Source organism: Vespula vulgaris, chromosome 13 (genome assembly GCF_905475345.1).
Source record: "Vespula vulgaris chromosome 13, iyVesVulg1.1, whole genome shotgun sequence".
In the NCBI taxonomy this organism is placed as follows: domain Eukaryota; kingdom Metazoa; phylum Arthropoda; class Insecta; order Hymenoptera; family Vespidae; genus Vespula; species Vespula vulgaris.
This window is the reverse complement of record NC_066598.1, coordinates 2,902,501-2,925,867: the sequence shown is the minus strand read 5'-3', so window position 1 is coordinate 2,925,867 and position 23,367 is coordinate 2,902,501. Positions and strand designations below refer to the sequence as shown.

Sequence of the window (23,367 nt, the reverse complement as noted above, 5' to 3'; positions counted from 1 at the left end):
TATATATACATATATATATCGGTACTCAAAGATAGTAAATTTTTCAATCTGTGTTTGAATTTTTCAGTCGTGTGAGTGACGTCATTTGAAGAGACTATCAATCCTATTGGTAATATAGAACGTGCGCCATGAAAGAACAAGACAAAACTGAAGAAAATATAAGGAAGATCGTGAAAGAGAAAGGAGAAGAAGGATTACTTTTCTTCGTGTTATAAAACTGTGCAGTTCTTCTGTTACTTTTCTTTCTTTCCTTCTCTTTTCTTTTCTTTTCTTTTCTTTTCTTTTTTTTTGATTTTTTCTTTTTACTCTTTACTTTTTCCCCGTCGTTACTTTGGTAGTAGTGCTTTTTACGGGAGTTGTGCGGTTTGGAAAAAGTACTTTGAAAGAACGTATCGAGGATGTATCGATGCTGCCGTTGCTGTTGCTGCCGTCGTTGTTGCTACTCCTGTTACTACTACCGCTGCTACTACTTCGTGGATACTACTATCAAGACGACGTCGTTCGAATGTGCAGGATCGTTTGTATCGGACGCAGGTGAAGCATGAGGGAACTCCTCGTATCCTGGACGTAATGGTAAGTCTTCTTTTCTTTCTTCTTCTTCCTCCTTAATCCTTTTTTTTCTTTTTTTTCTCTCTTTTTTTCTCCTCCCACCCGTTTCTTTTACAGATGATAATTTAACGAGACGCGTGTTACTCTTTAACGTGTTTCATTCGATCCGGTTAGATACGGGAAAAGATTTATCGAATTTTTCGGCGGGAATGGGAAAAGAAAAGAGAGAGAGAGAGAGAAAGAAAAAAGAAAAAGAAACAGAGACGTTATATTTAGGAATATCATAAATATATTCTATTCGCTGGTAAGATTAATCTCTAATTTCGAGAATATTCTTTGATATGTCGGAAATAACGTCACCCGTATAATCGCATTTCGTCGTTTCGTTTTTGTATATATATGTTGTCGAGCAAGATAGTCCTTTATGTAAAATATAATCTAAGTCGACTTGGCAGTAACAACAGCAGTAGTAGTAGTAATAGTAGTAGTAGTAACACGTGCGGAAACGCACGTGCGAAATTTCGCATAGTTGCCATAATTTACTTTACCATGTTACCTCAGATCCTTCGAGTACTCTTTCGGTGTTTGTTTCCCATCGTCCATGGGATAAAAATAAATGGAAAGAAACTTGAGTTATCCTTCTACGAGGAAAAGAAATCTTTTTCCTTTTCACGTAGCCATTCACAATCTTTTATTTCACTTCGAAATTGCTCTAACTGGACGCGAAGATAATTTGAAAATCCTTTCAACGAAAGTTTTCTTAATTACAGGCTGGAACGCTCGTAAAGCGTTAATCGACCATTTGCTCTCTCTCTCTCTCTTTCTTTCTCTCTTTCTTTTTCTATATTTCTTTCTCTTTTTCTCTCATTCATCGAAATAAGAATTAGAAGGCTTGCTCGATTCGTAATTACACGATCTTTCGTCAAGAGTTAACTTATAGTCATGAGTCACTTTTAGTTAGCACTCGTTCAACCCGATGCTGCAAGAGAAATGGAGAGAGAAAGATAGACATACAGAGAGAGTCAGTTTGGAGCTATTAGCTATTAATGGCATATGTCGTAGAGCACAATCTACATACTTAAGTACCTAGGCAGTATGCACTAGACACAATGGCGTCTAGTGAGTTTAGTCTCTATCTACTCATCAACGAAAACGTTTGAGACAGAAGCGAGAGAGAGAGAGAGAGAGAGAGAGAGAGAGAGAGAGAGAGAGAGAGTAAAAGAGCAAAAGTACATTAAATGGTCCATTTACCTTCCTTTTTTTTAATTCAAAAATCTCACAAAGAAAGTCCTTTCTTTCTCTTTCTCTCTCTCTCTCTCCCCCCTCTTTCTTTCAACCAAGCCTTGGCATTTACTACTTTTAATAGCCTCGTTAAATGTTTCTTAATAAACTTAAATTTCCTTTTTATCTTTGATTCCATTCCATTGAAACTTTGTTTTATTAGAATTATATGTGTGTCTGTGTATATGTGTGTGTCGCATTGTTAATTGTTTATTCAATGATTTATTGTTACAATAAACAAAACATCCGTTTTGTCTCGAGTACGATTGAAGAAGAGATATTTCGATTCGCAGAGATAATCGATGATTTTCGAACACCGAACGACACGACTCTTCAAATCGTTAAACATACTCGACTTGTGGTTGACACGCCTACGAATGTGACGTACCTGACAAATTGATCATGACGCGAATTGCCATTGGTCGTCGTTGTCGTAGTCGTCGTTATCTTCGTCATCGTCGTCATCGTTATTTCCATCGTCATCGTCATCGTCATCGTCGATTTCGTCATCCATGTTCTATACTACTTGCAATAGTCGCGTGTACCTGACATAGAAATTTCGACGTATTAGATTTATTTAAAACAAAAGAGACGAAATGATCCGATAAACAATACTACCATCGAACTCAAATCAACCTTTTTGTTTTGACATAAGATGGAAAATGATATTATTCTGTAATTTTACGTTCAATTAATTTCTATAATAGGTACGAGAATGTGTTAGATATTGAAAGAGGAAATGATCGTTTATTATAATAATTAAGAGAATTTATGAGGATACCGCTGATGACACTGTTCTATTATTTGGTATGAACATTGCACATTTTCGTTCGGATCAATAATAAACGAATCGTATTTAATTGACGATGAGTAGATAAAGCGATAAAGTTATTATCGTATAAATTCGATATTATTTATTCATTTTTATTTTATTTTATTTTTTATATTTTTATTCTTTCCTTTTTTTATTATTTTTCTTTTTCTCTCTCTTTCTTCTTGTTTTTTCTTTCTTTTTTTACACCATTCTATATCTCTCCATGATTATGATTTTAATGAAAATATGGATTACATTTTCGAATGATATTAACAATCGTCAAGTTTTTAACGCTCCTATGATTTTGTCTGATGCTAACGTTTACGATAGCAAAACTCATGGAAAATCATTTTTGAAAACCATGTATGTAACATGGAGTATACGATTTTTCCTCTTAGTATAAAGTGTGAGGGAAGAAGAGGTAAAAGTCATAGAGTTAAACCTTTCGATTTTCTGATTCATGATAAATAAACTTTCCACGAGTTTTCTCTCTTAACGTCTATTGAACGGAAACTCACGTGTTTCCAACGTGGGAATCTATACCTTTACAATGGACACAAATTTTGGCCGATATCGATCGTACAGTAACCCCCTAAAGAAAGATTACCTATAGCTATTAATAGCGAATGCTAGAGTATATACTAGATGACCTACGTAAACTGTTACTGTAAACTACACATATCCACTAAAATCATTAAATAATAATTATGTGTGTGTGTGCGCGTGCGCATGTGTACATTTAAAATCACATATTTGAATCATGAATTAAAAAAAAAAAGTTGTATGATACGTTATTTAAATATCATCCAAAAAAACAATTAAGCTTTTTCTATCGTTTAAAGTATAAAACAAATGTTTATAATGATCTCGTAAATAATAATTTATAATATAGTTTACATGGTCTGTTATACGCGTATAATATTCAATATTAATCGATCATCCGATTTAACTAAACTATTTTAATCTGTTCCAAAGATGTTTTATAATATTATCAAGTCCGACGTATCGTACTTTAATCTCAAGTTTTGTCTCATGATAAATATATCGAATTATTCCAAAGTTTTTATAACATTCCGAAGTTTCTAGGAATTCAGAACGGAAACGGAAATCAGACTATTGCATGTTTTACTCTCCCAGTACGGATATAACTTTCGTATATAAGGATAGTAAAGAATGCTGAGTTATCGATTTTCTTTGGCAGTTTCTTCTAAATTTAAAAGGCCAGTTCCTTCTTATCTTGATCTGATTCTATCCAGCTAGCTAAATACGAGGATTTAAAAATATCGAATTAATAAATAAATGAATATTAATGTACTTTAGAAAGACGGAGGAGATGAGAGGATTTAGATCGAAGTTTGACGTTTGTTTCGTCTTGCCTTTGTCCTTTAAGAATTTGATCACTTTGAGGAACTAGTGATGTACTTACACGTGTATATACGAACCCATAGATACTAACTCGCACCATTAGGCTTATATGCTTCTATACACTCTATCGGTAAACTTGCAAAACCGCTATCGCCGCGGTTCATAATTCACGCATCAGCCTCTGTCGGCCATCGAGCCACAAATTAACCATATTGCTTGTTTCCGGCTAGATGCTGTTCAGCGCTTGCGTTAGTTTTAGTTTATGAGATTGCTCGAATAAATAATCAATTTATAATTTGTGTAGCTTTAGCTATATATATATATATATATGCATACATATATTTGTTACGTGTGCATGTATATATGTATATGTCGATCTTTTATAATTGTTATTTAGTAATTTTTTTCCAACACTATTTCATTCAACGATAACGATAGTAGATAATAATACTTCTCCGTTAGATGTAATAATCGATCGTCGGATTAAAACTTAGTCGTCGCAAAGCATCCTCGCTTATTAATCGATCCAAATTCTCTCTCTCTCTCTCTCTCTCTCTCTCTATTTTTCTCTCACTTTCTCTTTCTCTCTCTCTCTCTTTCTCTCTCTTTCTCTTTTTATCTCTTTCCTTTTCTCCCTAATAATAAAATTGATAAAATTAAAGTTCACGTACGAGATGGACGTTTACAGGATGGAATATATTCTCGTAATTTAGGATAACGGCTGAAGCCGGACTTAAATGATAATTAAAAGGTAGCTTATTTTTCAGCGAGATCGTGCACAAATTATTGTTTCTCGTTTCTATTAAAAATGGTTTTTAAAGAGGGATAAGAGAGATAGAGGAAAATACCTGAGGTAATAGAGAAAAAAAAATAATAATAATAATATAAAAAAAGGAAAAAGAAAAAACAGCGGAAGCTCTTGGATGAATTTAGTAGCAGTAATTTCAGTCAAAGGAGATAAAAAAAAATGTGACGAAAGAATTAAAATCGCTCTATATAGAGCTTTCTTTTTTCCTTTTTTTTTTTTTATTGTTATCTTTCTTTTTTTCATTTTTATCTGTCCCTTTTTCTTTCTTCATTTTGTCAGATTAAATTTATAATCAGACATTGTTAACGATGTTAATAGATATTTATCTTGTTGATCAATTGATTGTAACGAGTTTCTATTCGATCATGTTGCGTTTAGAAATGAATCGTATACTACGTAGAAACAGTTTACGTTAATCAACCAATACATTTCTACATAGAATAAAGCAGCAGTACGTACAATGAAGTAGTTAACCACTTGTCAAAAACAACGAAACGGTACGTGTCACCGCGATCGTTATTTATTGTGAATCTTTTAATCGAATTATCGCTAGTATATATCGAAAGCGTACGTTTCGAGTTGAAAATGAAAATGCTATCATCCGTGGTTGAACGTATCGATCAATTTTTGTATTTTATTTCGACCTTTCTTTTTTCTTTCCTTTTCCTATTTTTTTTTTTTTTAATTTTCTTTTTCTCTACAATCCATTCAAAATATTCTCTGGTAATGAAACATTAAATTTTAACCAACAGTGAGAGTTCGTTTATCTAAAAAAAGAATTTACACGTGTTAGTTCGACGTTTACAAACGAACGATTCGATAACTCTCACGTACGTACGTACATATCTATGTGTGGGTGGATAGAAAAAAAAGAGAAAAAAGGGGGCAAAAAAATAATTTTCTTTTTTTTCCTTTTCATTGCACGCGATTGCGTAGTCATTTTAAGGAAAGTACTACACAGCTGAAAAGAAATCAGCAAAATGAGAGGAAAACACGCATGCAGGACCCTTGTATTACTAGTAACATCGTGATAACGATTGCCAAGCATGTTTCGATTTTGTACACGCTTCCTTGAGATAAACTTAACGAACGAGTCGTTTAATTTATTCCACGGTAGATTTTTCTAACTAATCTCTATCATTAGTCGACCGTGTTGTATTTCTTTTCCACTTTTTCTTTTTTTTTTTTCTTCTCTTTCTTCTTTAAAGGTCGAAAGATCGATTCGAGATAAGATTAAAAGAGAAATTATTCTCATTTCGTTTTCTTTTATTTAAAATCGAATGAAAAGTTTGTATAAAACGATGGTTTATAATTATAACCAACCTTTTGATAATGAATTCAATAGGTATTTTCAATCGAATCAATAACGAGTCGAATAATAAGCGAGAAATACCAATCGATAAAATGTACTGAACACATTATTCGTGAAATCATCTGTGCACACACACACACACACATATACACACATATATATATATATATATGTATATATATATATATGTAAGTACATATATATATATATATATATATATGTATGTATGTATGTGTACGTAAACGTATGCACTTTGAATATAGAAAGTAATACTCGTTCTCTTCCGCATATTGTGCACCCCCTTCGTAGTATAGTTCGACCAATAATACTCGACTCGCGAGAACGCAATGCGCGATTTTACGATCGGATCGGTAGAACACGTTGCCCGAGCACACGTTCCCATTGCTATTGCAATTTTCGCCGGTTTCTCTTAAATTTACTACCACGAATTCCGTCTGCTACGATTATCGATTACGAGTTTTTCATCTTCCGGTAATTAAACGATCGTTAAATATCTCCCATTGTTTGTTTTATAGTCTCGAAAATATCCTAAAAGAGAGAGAGAGAGAGAGAGAGAGAGAGAGAGAGAGAGAGAGAGATAAAGAGAAAGAGACAGAAACAGAGAAAATGGATCTACTTGTCTTATGAAAATTTATTTATCGTTTGTCGTTAAATATATACCGAGCTATTATCAAAAGTGTAATTCGAGGTACATACATTATTTCTTACCGTCCAGTTTATAAATCATCGAGATTGACGGACCTACATAAAGTGTAATCAATGAAATTGCATGAATGGGATCGTTATTAAAAACTTTACACGATCATTAAAATCCACAGATACAAATGTTACAAAAAATAAGAAGGGAAAAAAAAAGAATGGAAAAATGAAGACGTACTCTATCGATATAACATCGAATCGAATGACATTGTTTTCTTTCTATTTTTTTTTTAACATTTTTTTTCACGCTTTTGCAAACGTTACGTAGACACGAAAAAGAAAAAATTAAGGATCACCTTAGCGTTCCTTCTCAATTACGCAAGGCGAGATGAAGTCAGTTAGTCAGACTAGTCAGACTAGTCAGGCTAGTCAGCCAACTAGCTAGCTAGCCTAGCTACCTATAGCTAGGGATAAAGCAAATAGCCATTAAGTTCCGAAGCTTGATGCTACCTAACGCCCAACATCCTTGTGCTTTCTCCTCGTCTCGTCGTCCTACGTCGGCCTCCTTCCTACATATATACCATTTGAATCGCAGATAGAGGAGCGTTCCAGCTCGATAGGACGTGAGAACGGAATCGATTACGCGGAAGGATAGTATAGTAGAGAGGGTGGTAGAAACAGGAGGAGAAGGAGGAGAAGGAGAATGAGGAGTAGGAGATGAGAGATGGAGAGTGGGGTATTTGGAGGTGGGGGAATGTGCGTCAAAGATGTGTACGCGAGCGTGCAAGCTCATGGTCCAAGCAAATGCAAAGGCAAATTCGTCAGAGACAACGTCTTGCATTTTGAGCACTCTCTCTCTCTCTCTCTCGCTTTGACCAAATCAAACAAAACTTGTTTACGCAATGTCACCGTCCAATGGTTTCTTTCTTTCTTTCTTTCTTTCTTTTTCTATTTTTTTTTCTTTTCTTTATTTCTTTCTCCCTTCCTTATCTCTCTTATAAAAGAGTTATACGAATTATACGATCTCGCGTTTCGTGCGATATCTCGAACGCTTCCAAGCGCATCGCCACGAACGATCGATCGTTGATACCAAAATTAGGGTTACCAAAGGGGAACGAGATTGAGATTGTTCTTGTTATATCAGCATCTCACGTATAACCCTCTTCTTGATATATTCAACACATATATATATATATATATATATATATTTCCCTTTCTTCATTTAATTGCCCGAGTATTATTATTCGTGAAGATAATAAAGATTTATCTTTGGGTGGTTTGAATTAGATATTCGATCATTTCATTTCATTGAATTTCATTTAATTTCATTCCATTGCATCGCATCGCATCGCATCGCGTAGCGTAGCGTCGGATCTCACTGCATTGCATCTTATTTTATTCGAAACGGCGTTTGCCAAGGATGAATTATGTTTAAATTAATTTTCATGAAAATTCACGTCCTAATCTCGTAATTTTATCCAACGATAACAGGAAGTATAATATTTTCGCGGATAATTCGAGTTTCCTTACCTTCTTTTCTCCACTTTTTTTTTTGTTGCCTTTCCTTTTCTTTCCTTCTTTCTTTTTTTCGTTCTCTTTATTTTTTTCTTTTTCTTCTTCTTTTTTTCTTTTTTCATAAAATTTATTCAAACTTTCGCATCTCTCCACCGTCAGAAAGTTTGTTATCTTCTGGCAGAACGTGAAACTTTCCATACGTAATTTTTTTTCCCTCTTCTTCCTTTTTTTCTTTTTTTTTTTTATCTTCCTTTTTTTCGTAGGCTCTCCAACTCTTTAACGACTTGGAATAATTTCCCGTGATCCCCCATCGTCGTGTCACCCTTAACGAAGGAAGGTCATCGTCGTCGTTGATCTTCACATTACTTTTTTTTCCCCCTTTTTTTTAGAATCTTTGCAGATCGTAAAAAGAGAAAATAATGATGTGTGGGACGATATAAAAATCGTAATATGCGGGTATCCCAATTGGCTGGAAAACATATTCTCACGATAATCGAAAGGTAGCAAGTTATGCGGGTGACCACCAGCATGTTACGAATATTTTCTTCGATCGGAGTCCACGTGTGTCTGAGAATGCAATCGGGAACTTGAAAATTGCTTTTTCCGATACTGGTAGAGCAGTCATGTATGTGCCGCTCGTATCGTCACTTTTCCTTGGGTTACCAACTCCCGAAGTTAACCAATCGAGTTCCCTTCGATATCATCCACGTGGCGAATAGCAATTTTCGAAATATTCGGACCTTGTCATCTGCAAAATCGATTTTATACATTTCGCTCTTGGATATTGCCTTTGCTATTCTTAATATTCTCTTATTTCTATCTAACTATGCATTTTGATATCGATCGCACGACCGACACTTTTTTATATATATATATATATATACTTTTCTAGAAGCTGACCTTTGTGAAGTTTCACTCGAAGTAGTAGATACTTGATACACTGACATTCATTTTCCCAAGGAAATAATAGTAATATGTAGTAGTAGTAGTAGTAGTAGTAGTAGTAGTAGTAGTGACGATAGTAGTGGTAGTAGTGGTACGTTACATCCAGTGGATCTCGTTATCCTTGCTTCCACTCTACGACGACGTTATTTCCATTCGAAATAACTTGCTAGTACGCTTCACCGATCGCGACCGATGGAGCCTTCTCGAGGAGTTCTCTCTTGCTTGTAGAGAATTAAGACGAAGTGCTTTAACCGAGAGAGTGTGAAAGAGAGAGAGAGAGAGAGAGAGAGAGAGAGAACGAAAATGTAAGATATAGAACTCGCTACAGTCACCGATTTGCTACCGACTATGCCTTCTAATCGCACTTTATGCGTTTAGAAGATAGGACGATTTCGGGAATATTATAGTTAGTTGTATGGCTAGCACAGGAAACGGCACATTATAATACGTCCTTTGCCTATTCTCCTATAGTTTATCGATGATCTCGAACTTACGTCTCTCGAAATGCGATAGCCCTGTAGATATAGTATGTATATATGTACATATGTACATACGTATGTATGTATATATAATATATTCGAACGTACATACGTACGTACGTACGTATGTATGTATAGCTTATGTATATTCTATAATGTTGACTTGGAGTCTCGATAGCTTCACAAGATTAGCTGTAGTATATATCTAGATAGAAACATACATAACATTAGCCACGAAACTTACTCGTTATTCTATCTATGATAACAATGAGAGATTATTATATCGTAATAAAATGTTGAACCCGTGTTGTAATAGTAAGTGGTGAATCGATCGATAAAATGCATATAGTACAATATTATGACAAGGTAAAAATTTTCTACACAAATTTCAATATCCTCCGCCCTTAGTCCTCCCCCCTCTCCTCCCTCCGTTTTCTATTTTTATCGACCGAATAAGAAAATATTTGCCAGAGGAGAAGATACGCGAGACATAGAAGAATCTCCAAAGGGAATAGTTCCCTGGACAATCCACGTCTCGCAATAACAAACGGCAAAAGGTTAAAGGAAAATGAAGATGAATAGGAGAGTGACTAGATTGGATAGTACCGAGTATGCGAATTCTGTTATCGTCGTTTCAACTCTCTCTCTCTCTCTTTTGCTCTCTCTAAAGGTAGAATCGATCGTGGTTGGCTACCTTTACCTCGACGGACTCCGTTCGACCATAAATCACGGCACAATATGTTGGTATTGCTACCAAATGGCCTTGAATACAGGCTGCTCGTTCGCACGAGAAATAGGAAGAGAAAGACAAAAAAAAAGAACGAGAGAAAGAGAGAAAAATTGACAGAATAGACGACGGCGTTATCTTCTCAACTTCCTCGGGAATTAATTTTGGAAATAATTAATCTGTATATTTTACATTGACTCCGGGTTTTCGGATCGATCTGATATTAGAAAAGTTTTAATGAAATTTTTCTGATCCTGTTACTCCCGCGAAAGAAATAATAATCCAGATAGGTAAATTCTTTTTTGTTTCTTTTTTCTTTTTTTTTCTTCCTCTATATCTCTCTCTTTCTTCCTCTCTCTCTCTCTCTCTCTCTCTCTCTCTTTCTCATATATAGGAAGAGACAGTTGTTAGAATGAACGGTGGTAGGCAAATTATCGATAGGAACGACGCCCGATTGTACGAGGTCCGGCAAAACCGTACATCCATGCCCACTAGTCATAATAAATCAAACGTTTTTGCAGGACAACGTATTTGGCGTCCGCGCTCAAGCCACGAATCCCACTAACACCGCCCACTTGGCCGGACGCCATTTTGACCGGACTCTATATTTCGAGAATAGCAAAATATGCGTTATTGTAGTTGGTAGTAAGCTTGCTTCCTTTTTTTTCTTCTCTCTTTTTGCCACGAGTAAGAACTATCGTAGGATCTTCCGAAGAAATGCTTTCTCGTAGATTTCGCATCTCGTGCCATTAGTTTTCTAACGATTTGGAGATGAACGAGAAAAAGAGAGAGAGAGAGAGAGAAACAAAAAGAGATAGAGAGAAAAAAAAGAGAGGTAAAAAAAAAGGTTTGCGGATTTTGCCAAAGCGTTTTTCAGTATCGACGATTGCTCTGTTATCTGTATCCCGTTGTTTGTAGTCAAATGCAGACTGAAACTGCACGTCGAATACGTTTCGATGGAGCAAATAACGCGTTTACAAAGAACCACCGACATCAGGTAACCCTTTCTACGTTATAACGTACATATAAATCACTCTCCCTTTGGGGTTAGTGATTCGACGCGAATTCGGTCGCAAGGTCGCGTCAATTGACCGATAGCGATAATTGCTTTTTGCAGGCGTACGCAGAGATTCAATCAGGGTCACTCGCACCAAACGAATTCAGATCGAGCTCGTTCCTAGTACACTCCCTCCTCCGTTATCCCTCCTTGTCCTCTAACTCCCTGTTACTCCTGTGAAAATGGTGGAATAGACCAACTAGTAGTAATTTCTCATACTCGAAGTGGATGGATATACCTTTTAAAATCCGTGCATGTAAATTACAACAAAGGAGAAGCACGATCGGATTTCAAGCGTAACAGAATAAACTTGTCGATGAAATTCGAATGGCGTTAACGAGAATGAATATTCGCTCGGATGTACCATATAAAAAATATTATCATTATCCATTGCGAACCTTGTTTAAAGGACCAATCGGATTGTCTTTCTTTCTTAATTTCTTTTTCTTCTGTTTACTTTCTTCTCCTCTTTAACGCACTATTCTTTTAAAACTAAAAAAAAAGAAAAGAAAAATAGAAAAGAAAGAAAGAAAAAAGAAGGATAGGAAAGAAACAGTTCGACTGATTTTCTTAATAATATTTTTAACGAACGTCGTGCGTATGCATTTGTTCGATGCAATCGAGTGCATTCGGTTAGATGATTTCGAAACAAGTAGGTTGACATATAGAGAAGAATTCTATCGATAAAATGTATGCGCGTGTGTGTGTATCTCTCTCTCTCTCTCTCTCTCTCTCTCTCTCTCTCTCTCTCTTTCTCTCTCTGTGTTCGTTCGTGTTCGTGTTTGGATGCGTGAGTGGAAAAGCGAGCGTTTGCATTGCGTGGTCAGTCAGGCTTGTTTATGGCGAGCATGCATACACTAGCTGCCTTCGGCCATTTGTTCGGGATGTTTGTCTGAAAATCATCACCAACGACGACGCATCATTATCATTCATCGTGCATTCGTGACATTTCTCGCAGCGAATGCAATGATGATGCAACGTGTGTCGAAGCAAGATAAGTCATGGAGCGTTATGCCGTCGATGCTTTTCTATAATTGAATCTATCGATTGGAATAATAACGTTTAGAGAGGAAAGATCGAGATCGTGATAGATCGAGATAGATCGAGAAAGAAATAAAGAGAAAGAGATAACGTATAGTAATCAATATCAGAAAAAGAATTTTCGTTCGAATCACTATACTAATATTGTTAGAAAATATAGAATATCCTACGCACGAGTGTATTCGATTATATGATCTACTGATGATATTACTATCGTGTACAAGTAACACACGTATGTATACAACCGTAAACATATAATCTACTGATGATATTACTATCATGTTCGCGTATACACACACGTACTTACATTCATCTAGTTTCATAGATTTACAAGAGAATATTTATTTTCTGCCAGCAACGTTCGAAACATTCGTAGGATTATATTTCATCGTAATATTCGTTCTGTAGAATAGCATAGAGTGTGAGAGAGAGAGAGAGAGAGAGAGAGAGAGAGAGAGAGAGAGAGAGAGAGAGAGAGAGTATTATCAATCTTTGCAGGCCGTTGTTAAAAGGCGAACTTTCCTAGCTGCATCTACCTTCGTATACATAATCCTCACTTTATTAGGATGTATTTCTCGAAGGCGATGCGTCGTAAATATTCCCAAGTCTTCTCTCTCTCTCTCTCTCTCTTTCTATTTCTTCCTCTCTTTCTCTCTCCTACCTATTTTAGTCTTCCTTTCATTACCGGCTTTATTATCATACAACAATATTATCCGTGCCACTACCGAGATGACGGTAACTACGGTACCGTCTCGTTAAGTGCATTAATCTAATTTGACGAACTTGATAAAAACTCAATTAGCTTTAGATATAATGAAACATGTCCCGTACGAAAATTGATTTGAGTTTTTTTGACCAGGTTAAGTTAGATGAGATGTAAGGGATGGTAACTGTTCTATATTTCGCACCTCGCGTGAAAGTCCGATCGGTTTTCTCTCTCTCTCTCTTTCATTGTAAACGAACAAGTTTAGTCTTGATAATTCTCCCTCTCTCTTTCTCCTTCTCTCTTTGTTGTATATGTATATGTGCATGTGTATGTGCGTGCGTGTGTGTGTGTGTGTTTAAGCGACGTATACGGTGGCCGCTTTTGTACGTCGAACTCTACGTACGATAGGAAGGTTAATTAACATCGAAGTGCTTTTATCGGAAATGAGCGGTGAACTTCTGTGGACGCACGCGCACATGTTACTCCTTCTCTTGTTGCTATCAGACAGAGAGGGAGAAAGAGAGAGAGGGGGATAGAGAGAGAGGGGGATAGAGAGAGAGAGAGAGAGAGAAAGACAGGGCTTTATAAATCTCATTTTCCATCAAAAAAGATAGCAAAATGTTTATATCTGTTACAGATCCAATAACTATTATTTCAACTTTTGGATATTTCCCCTATATTCAAATTTGTAAAAGAAAATTTCTTTTCGATTGTATTACTTCATATGTGTGTTGGTATATATGAGATAAACAATTCGAATGAAATCCCCTTAGTCAAGCACTGCAATACACACTTCATTTTGATAATAATTTGTAGGTGTATATGTATGTATGTATGTATGTATGTATGTACATCTATACACACATACATACACACGCACATGAATATATATAAAGTGATCGACGTTATTTATTTCAGACGTAATCGAGTATAAATGTTAAAAGCATGTATGTTATATAAAACAAGATTTATAAACGAGATAGATATGTAACGTGGATATTGAAGCGACATCCGGTGAATATGTAACAGTTCCGTATAATTAATAATATATCCGTATAATTAATAATCGCTCGTGGACTAGCTTTAATATATAAAGCAGTTAGGTTTTAATTATGTGATTAATATTCCATGCGTTAATAATCGACTGATCATAGTACCGTATCGTGTGACTTTATATTCCAAATGTTGCATCTATTCTCCTTTATTATCCTTGCTTGTCAATTGTAAAGCACCCAACAGGTCAATGGAATGTTTAAACAGTTCTACCACCTCGTATTCACACTTTAACATGATTGAGTTTTGCCGAACTCGTTGATATCATTGCTAATTTATTTTGTTAAATTCGATCGAGTATATACGTATACTTGTAATACTTATAGAACATTTAAGATTTTATTCTGAAGTTATCACTTTTTTCTTTCCTTCTTTTCTCTCTCTCTCTCTCGTTATTTTTGCAATTTCTTTAATTAAATTTCGTAATCGCTTAGAGAGTTATTTTCTACATTCACGAGCAAACACTACCGCTATATCTCTCGGTTACTGCAAAGTAATAAAAGTACGATATTTGATTTCGAGGTTGGAATTGGTTTGTTTTACGTCTCTATTTCCTCGCCGTTCAAACGTAACAAGCTTTTACATCTAAATATCGCCAATTGCTTTTGATGGTAGTGACACTTTTGAATTTATACGGAAAGCTTAACTTTAAACAAATCCTATGAAAACAAAATTCGATCAGCCTTGGGCGCTACCAGTAGCATGGTTGAATAGCTTTCAGTATTCTAGAGGCCAAGCCAGAGCGATATGAAGTATTTACTAGCCGCACATATCATACCCGAGAGACCAACGGAATCTCTACAATGAAATCGATCTGCTTCCTATCTCGAAGCATACCCCCTATCCCTCCCCCTCCCCATCCCCCTTTCCTCCGCCTCCGCCACCCTTCATATCCCCCGAATAAACTTCAAAGATAATATTCCCTTATTTACCGACTTTCGATATGTAATACTTCGTCCATATCATTTTTCTACCTTCTCCCTGTACTCGCGAGCTTACTTTTCACTAAAATACGTAATTCATTCTATATCTTTGGAAACTCTTCTATTTTTTTTTACTTTTCTTTTTATTTTTATTGTTGTTGTTTTATTTATTTTTTTTTTTAAGGTTAAAAAGGTACGCGTTTAAACACACCGACGATCGGAACGTTCGACAAAAATCGTACTCGAATTTTTGTTCTCTTTTATTTTATTTTGTTTCTTTTATTTTATTGTTTGTTCGCGTAATTTTTTTCATCTTAATAACAAATGAATTGTTCGTCGAAGATCTCGAAAATATATTGGGATGGTTGCAATCGTCGAAAGACGAGGAAAATTTTGCCGAACGCGAATAACGATTATGCGAGCGGATAAATGGCAAAGTGCCAATGTGAGGGAAGGGCATTGGGTTATGGACATTTAAGGAACTTTCTGTATTGGAACAGAGCCACGAACGAGTTGTAAACAGTGATATTATATTCTCGTTATTATAATCGTTTACTTTATGGCTACGCGATCGATCGTTCAATCAATCAATCGTTCAATTTTTAATAAGCTTCGTTTTTTAATAAGAATAATTCAAAGTACGTCTCTCGAAACCTTTCGATATCTTATTTATTTTTACCATTATTTTTTTGTTCGTTCGTTCGTTCGTTCGTTCGTTCGTTCATTCGTTTCTTTTTCCCCTTTCCCTTTTTTTTTCTTTTATCTACATCCCTACGTATACCATTCTGATATTTTCAATTAACCTTGAGAAGATTGGATTCGCAAGGATTTGCGAAATGGGAAATGCGTTCAAGGGGTTAAATAAATCTGTCGCTGTTTACCCGTTTGGATAACCCATGTACATACGTATTACTTACATGCGTGTTACGACGACACGTAGAAGGAAATCATCGTTTCGAAATACAAATAATCATTTTTAAAAAGGTCAAAGATAAACAAAAGTTGATTAAAATCGTTTCGATGTTGATTAAACGATGACAACAATGAAGACACTGATCTCCATTTCTCGTTCTCTCTCTCTCTCTCTCCTTCTGTCTAAACTATCTATGTATCTATCTTTTCTTTCTCTTTTATTTCATTCGTCGATGGTTGTTATCAGTGCTATCCGTGGTGGTAGAAAGAGTTATTGCCTCCTTTCTATACGAACGAACGAACGAACGACCGACTGAACGAACGAACGAACGAACGAACGAACGAACGAATGAACGAAAAGATAACGTTTTATATCTCGCGTTTCGTGGCAAAGCACACGGCTCTCCTTCGGATTCTCTAGTTCGAGTTCGAGTTCGAGTTCGAGTTCCGAAACGATCCGAACGAGAAAAGTTTTCGTTCGAACCGACTCGTTCCTTTCCTCTCTTTTACTTTTCCTTTCAAAAGTATAGAGCCAAGCAAGGGGTCCAGGTGGAATCGATCGAAATTTAATTACGATGGGGGTTCGCGCGCGCGAGAACGAGAAAAAAAGGAAAGGTAAGAAAGTAAGAAAGTAAGAAAGAAAGAAAGGAAGAAAGGAAGAAAGAAAGATGGAAAGTAAAGTTTCTGTAAAAATCGAGAAAACCCCGTTCGAGAGTTCTATCGTATACTTTTCGACCAACACTGATTCTCGTTGAGATAAGTTTTCCAACGATCGATGCTCGATGGTAGTCATGCGTGTGCATTCGTCATTCGTTGCACCTCGTAGATAAGCGAAGCCCTCGAGGGGGTGTGTCAATATAGATATACATAGATATATGCGTTATATATATATATATTGTATATACATCTATATATATACATATATATATATGTATGTACGTACGTATGTATGTTTGTTTGTGTGTATATATATATATAGCTATACTATACTAGAGAATGATGAAATAGCAGGTATTTCAGATAGCAACTTCGCATTCGTCATTGTACCTTCGTAACGTATAGACGACGAGAGTTGCACTTTTTAGAGATCGAACGTCGTTCTGGACTATCTCGTATTCTTCGACCTATCACGCGAATCGACATACGCGTGTACGTTTTGTTTCTGTTCAAAAATGTTTTGCCGATCGTAGCGTATAGTAGTAGGTATGTACGTCGATAGTTTGTCACGTACGATAACACACCGTTGAGTGCTCTCTGTCTCTCTCTTTTTCCCTCTTTCTGTATTTTTTCTGTATTTTTTTCTCTTTTTTTCCTCGTTTCTTTTTTTTTCCCTTGACTTGACACGTTAGCGAATCGTTCAAATAATCTTGAAACCTTGCATGAAAGTTTGTACGACATTAAACACTGCCAAAAACTCGTCTACAAGATTATTGATTATCGATAGAGCATTAGATTGAAATCACTTAATTAGTTTTATAATCTATGAGAACATTGAAACTTGGCGCGTTAACTCTAAGGTACGTCTCTTATCGAAACCATTAGCCAAGCGATTCGGTTATGGTTTTGCCAAAAGTAACATAACTGAGAGAGAAGGATATATATACATATATACATATCCATAAAGAGAAAGAGAGAGAGAGAGAGAGAGAGAGAGAGACACTAGAGAAATGTTGAACAACTAGGTGTATGTATACAACGATGAAACAAGCGAACAAGTATAGTATCTGTGCATCTACGTATACGACAGAACAAGTATAGCATAGGAGACGAAGTTTCCCACAGAATGTGAGAGACAGACAGAGAGAGAGAGAGAGAGAGAGAGAGAGAGAGAAAGACAGAGAGAAAAGAGAAGGCCAAGGCGTTTCCTCTTGGCAAACACGAGTGTATCTTCGCTTTTGGTCGTCTCTATAGGCTGTAAAACTGAACGGAACGGAACGGAACGGAACGAAACCGAACCGAACCGAACCGAACCGAACCGAACTGAACTGAATTGAACCGAACTAAGCCGAGCTGAGCCGAGTCGAGCCGGTCGTTGGTCTAAGTCTCTAAAAACTGGCCGAAGAGAAATTCAGCGAAAGACGCAGGGTTTCCCTTTTAGATTCGCACGAGTACCACCATCATCTCTTTCTCTCTCTCTCTCTCTCTACGTTCACGAGCACAAGATAGGTGTCCGTTTCTTTCGTTCAACCCAGTACCGGTTTGACTGGCTTACGCGAGCCTTCGCGATCCCGCGACTTAATTGACCCTTGGATTTCATTTGCGATACCACTCTCTATCTGTAATGCACCTTCTAATGTCTACTGTAATGCACCATGTACCACATTCGCCATTACAATTTTATTCTTTATTTCGATCTTCCTGGTGTTAAGACTCGTACCTACTTACACGTTACACCTCTATTACGTTTTCTAATTGATATCATTTTCCTATCTTCTACTTTAATCTTCTTGCTTTTCTTCATTACAGTACATGTTACTTTTCTTTTCTTTTCTTTTTTTTTTTTAATATATATTACTCTTTTTGTTTTTTCTTTTTTTTTTTTAACTTAATTTCCTTTCAATATTAACGCGATACGTAATCCGAACAATTTCAATTCTATTTCTAATCCTTTTTATCCATCTTCTTTTTATTTTTCTTATCATCATCATCATCATCATCATTTTTCTTCTTTTCCAAAGAGAAATAACCGACAGTATTCTATCGTACGCTTGACTAAGTAACATTATCTTCGGGTTAAGACTCTACGAGACGTTGTATGCAAATTGACGTGATCTCGACTTAATAGAGACGGGCTTCCAATTACGTTACGTTCGGTATATACTCTCTCTCCCTCTCTCTATCTTTCGAGCATGCTTGTTTCCCAAACATGTTCGGCCCTAGCTCTCCTTAACTGTCGTTTGTATTTTACAAGCAAGAAATAGTTGCCTCGAGGAGGTCAACCGAAAGTGCATGTTGCATCTTGATATTTTGGGTCATGGTTAAACGTCTTGATAATAAATATCCAACTCGTTATCTTTGCATAAGAAAGTATAACTCCCGAAAACCAAGTCCTTCTTTAATCTCTCACCTTTCTATCGAAGATGAACACGATAAATTGTGCGCGCACACATACACATATTTTTGCGCGTGATATTTTCTTTTTCGTTACTTTTTTACCTCTCCCCTTCTCTTCTCGTCTCTTCTTTTCTCCTACTTTCAATTCCAGTTCAAATGTCAAAGTTTATTTTAGTACCTTGGTAGTTCGCCTTCAACGAAAGGTAAAAGGGTCTTTAAAAGAGTGCTTGACATTTATAGGAGAGGAGGAGGCTCCAGTAAAAGAAGAAAAGAAAAGAAAAGAAAGCGGTCATCTCGATTCGTATCGATTTCTCGTAGCAACGTTTTTTGCTCGGTCAATTTTTACACGCATGCATGCACATATATATTTAGACATACATACACACACATACATATTCGTTTATATAGATGTATATGAAATAGGATTCATCGTCAAGGAACAGAAAAAGTATATACTAAAGATCGTTCAACCCGTTACGCTCGTGTAACGTCGATAGTTGTTAAGTTAATTATCGTTTTTTTTTAAATGAAACGTAAAAGCAGAGTCGAGCAATGTAAAAATAATTCTCTCTCTCTCTCTCTCTCTCTCACTCATTCACTCATTCTCTCTATTTTTTTCTCTCTTTTCCTCCTTCTAACCGAGACTGTACGGTATGTGTTCTGTAAATTACGAGTTTCACATTACGGAAACCTCTATTGTATGTTATTCAGTTTCCTTTAATATGCCACGAAATAATGTGTCATTGTAAATCTAAAAGAAATAATAATAATAATAATAATAATAATAATAATAATAATAATAATAATAATATCGTGGAGAACCTACAAGTTCTTTTTTTTTATCTATTTTTTTATCTTCATTTTTCTTTATTTTTTTTTTTGTAAATATTTTTTCACGATAAAAATTGAAAAATACATTTTTTCTCTGGTCATTGCATCGAACGAATTATTACATTTAACTTATACAACTATCAACTATGATATATTACAAACTAAATATACATGTATGCGATTACGTATGTAGATAACATATATGTATGTATATATACTTACACAAGTCGACAAACGCACGTAGAAATTCTCTCATACAATCGATTCGTTTATTTATCACCAATATATGTACATAAACATATATATTTATGTGTGTATGACGCAAAACGAAGGTAATCCTCTTTGCCATAAATCACATAAATCGAAATAAAGATCTCTATTTTATGGAAAATTTTCCGAGCTTCGAAGAGATCATTGCGAATAAATAGTTTTTATAAAAGAGTATTATTTACTTTCTTTTTTTTTTTTCTTCTTTCCTTTGACTTTCAACGAGTTACATACGTACTTACGTACATACATACATACATGCATACATACATACCTAAACGTATTTTTACTCGACGTCATTTTCTCGACTCATGATCACGACTTCAATGTCGAGGCACGTATGTATACAAGCTATACGTATATATATATATAAGGTACGTATGAGCTTCGTCGCTTACACTCCATAAATTATGCAAAATGTAATGGCGGTGAAACCGTTTTAAAAGCGGATAGCTCACACACATTTTCCGCTAGTAAGCTCGTACATACCCGAAGTACAACGCGTATGATATATTCAACTTGCTGTTTTACTTGATATATAACGTTCACGGTTTTAAAAATCAAGTATATATACTTCTCCTTTCTCTCTCTCTCTTTTTTATTTACGAACTTATTTTTAGTTTAGCATACCTAATACGGATTAATCGAATTTTACTATGGTTACTTGCTATTATCTAATATCGAGGCAATGTAAATTCGTAGAAAGGTGATAAAGGCGGAACGTGACTCATTTAATGATCGTAGAGACTTATATATATATATATACATATACGTACGCGTGTATGTGTCTAGTAACTCTTCCTCGTGGCCAATTATACCACACGTAAGTTAGAGGTAAACCAAAATCGGTTGGATTCTCGGATCACGGAGAAGTTCGACGACAAACGTTTCGCCCGGAAGTCAAACTGCATTCCACCATTTCAAACTAGTCGTTAACGATCGTTCACGCTTCCGACGTGTCGTCCTTTGCAGACTCTATAGGGAATTCTATCTTTTCGAGATTAGGTACTGATAAATTGCTTATTTAATCAGAAATTCGGTTAGAAATTTCGCCAGTGTTATTACACTGAAGTCGCTAACGCTTCTTCATTTTCTCTATCGTTGTTGAAATATTTCATTATAATACGACGAACATATGCAAACACTTACCTTCCTTTTCGAAGATTATCACCCTCCGATGATACGATATTAAGCGGACGAATATTAAAACGAAATTATTCCTTCCTTAGGATCCTTATACGCCGACGACTTCAATTAGACTGTGAGATCATCACGATATGAGTAACGCAGTACGCAACCGTCCTTGAAAAAGTAAATAAACCGTGTAACACGTGTCTTATCTCGATATCAAAACAATAACATTCGAAGTCGACGAGCGAAACAGTTTCCTAGTATTTTGCCGAGATAGATTTTTTTTTTTTCTTTTTATTTTGTTTTCTTTCTTTCTACGCTCTATCACTCTCTGTGTCTCACTCATTCTTTCTTTCTCTCTCTACCTTTCTTTTCTTCTTTTTTTTTTTTTTTTCTTCACTCGCGTACGAAAACACGTACCGCACTGTTTGTATTGATAAAATATACAAACAATTTTAAATCGAATTTCTTTCAAGATATTACGAACTGTCTATATATATATATATTTAAAGTTTAATAGCTTTCGAAGAAGTAAACGTCGAAGTAAATATCAAGATAAAATCAATGAATGAAATTTCATGTAATTAAGATTTTCTAATATAATTTTTCACTGATATTAAACAAATTCAATTTCTTCGATATAACGTGCGTGTAGAAATATTCTTCATAGTAAAAATCGTTACGCCAGTCATTTCCATCATGTTACATATTTTGACGGAGTTTGAATTCGTTTAACAGTCGTTACACGATGATTGAATTTATAACACGACATATATGCGTACCTCTATTACATATGTAATATGTGTGCATGCATTCGTGCGTGCGTGCGTACGTGCGTGAGTACGTGTAGAAACATAGAAGGGCTTTATGCGAATACTCTCTCGTACCCTGAATTTAAATCGTGAGTAATGGCTCGTAATAAATGGGAAATAAGACGAAGACAGTTATGAATCTCTCTCTTTTTCTTTCTCTCTCTCTCTCTCTCTCTCTCTTTAAGTCAGCATATCGATCCAAGTTTGATATGTTTTTCCGAGTACGAAATTGAATTCATTTGATATCAATGAAAAATTATATTAGAAAATCTTAATTACTTGAAATTTCATTCATTAATTTTATCTTGATATTTACTTCGACGTTTATTTCTTCGAAAGCTATTAAGCTTTGAATATATATATATATATATATATATATATATATATATATATATTTATACAGATCGATGCTTGTTTTACATTATTTAACTTTTGAGCGAAGAAGAGTTAAACGTTTGAAACTGGGAAGAAGATATCTTCAAATTTCGAGAGAGAGAGAGAGAGAGAGAGAGAGAGAGAGAGAGAGAGAGAGAGAGAGAGAGAGAGAGAGAGAGAGAGAGAGAGAGAGAGAGAGAGTGTACTAGATCATACTCGGTAATTTCTCGTATAATAATATTTCGTATAATTTTCTAAAATAAATTTTCCACGTAGAAATATTAATAATAATAATAATAATAATATAATTATAATCATAATCATAATTATAATTATTACTTCATGTTTTGAATAAACTACTGTAGCTTACATTGAATTATTTTGTATCTTTTTTTATAATTAAAATGCAGTTATCTACATCAATGTTACAATACTATCGTCTAATAAAGATTAATTATTTGCTGCAGTTTTATATATATATATATATATATATATATATATATATATATATGATTGATGAAAGACGATTTGTCGCGATAAACGAACGTTTTACGAAGGTAGCACCGAAGAAAGAAGAAAGCTTCGTTCGATCCATTATTCGAGTTGCAACGCTTCTCTTTGGCGAAACGAACGATCGAGGTAATTGCTGCGGATAGAGAAACTCGTTCGGTAACGCTGCGACCGATCCCTTTGAAGGGAGAATTTTCGAATTCTAACGTGCACACGATCTCCTTTCTCCCAATACGAGAC

At 35.4% G+C, this 23,367-nt stretch overlaps 2 protein-coding genes across 5 annotated transcripts in view; one reads left to right on the top strand and one right to left on the bottom strand.

Moving 5' to 3' along the window:
- The window catches only part of LOC127068318 (uncharacterized), a 71,142-nt gene extending 49,589 nt beyond the window's left edge, over positions 1 to 21,553 (bottom strand). The window contains exons 1-2 of one of the 3 annotated variants that reach the window (XM_051004329.1): positions 21,449 to 21,553; positions 2,219 to 2,375 (exon numbers count right to left, since the gene is read on the bottom strand). The gene's annotated coding sequence lies outside the window, so the exon portion shown is untranslated. Of the gene's footprint in view, positions 1 to 2,218; positions 2,523 to 21,448 lie in introns of those variants that run through there. The other 2 variants (XM_051004332.1, XM_051004331.1) reach the window with 2 other exon arrangements.
- The window catches only part of LOC127068319 (suppressor of lurcher protein 1), a 299,973-nt gene that overhangs the window by 20,947 nt on the left and 255,659 nt on the right, over positions 1 to 23,367 (top strand). For both annotated transcript variants that reach the window (XM_051004344.1, XM_051004343.1), the window contains exon 2: positions 68 to 573. In XM_051004344.1, the coding sequence (XP_050860301.1) occupies positions 571 to 573 (3 nt within the window). In that variant the 5' untranslated portion in view covers positions 68 to 570. The remainder of the gene's footprint in view (positions 1 to 67; positions 574 to 23,367) is intronic.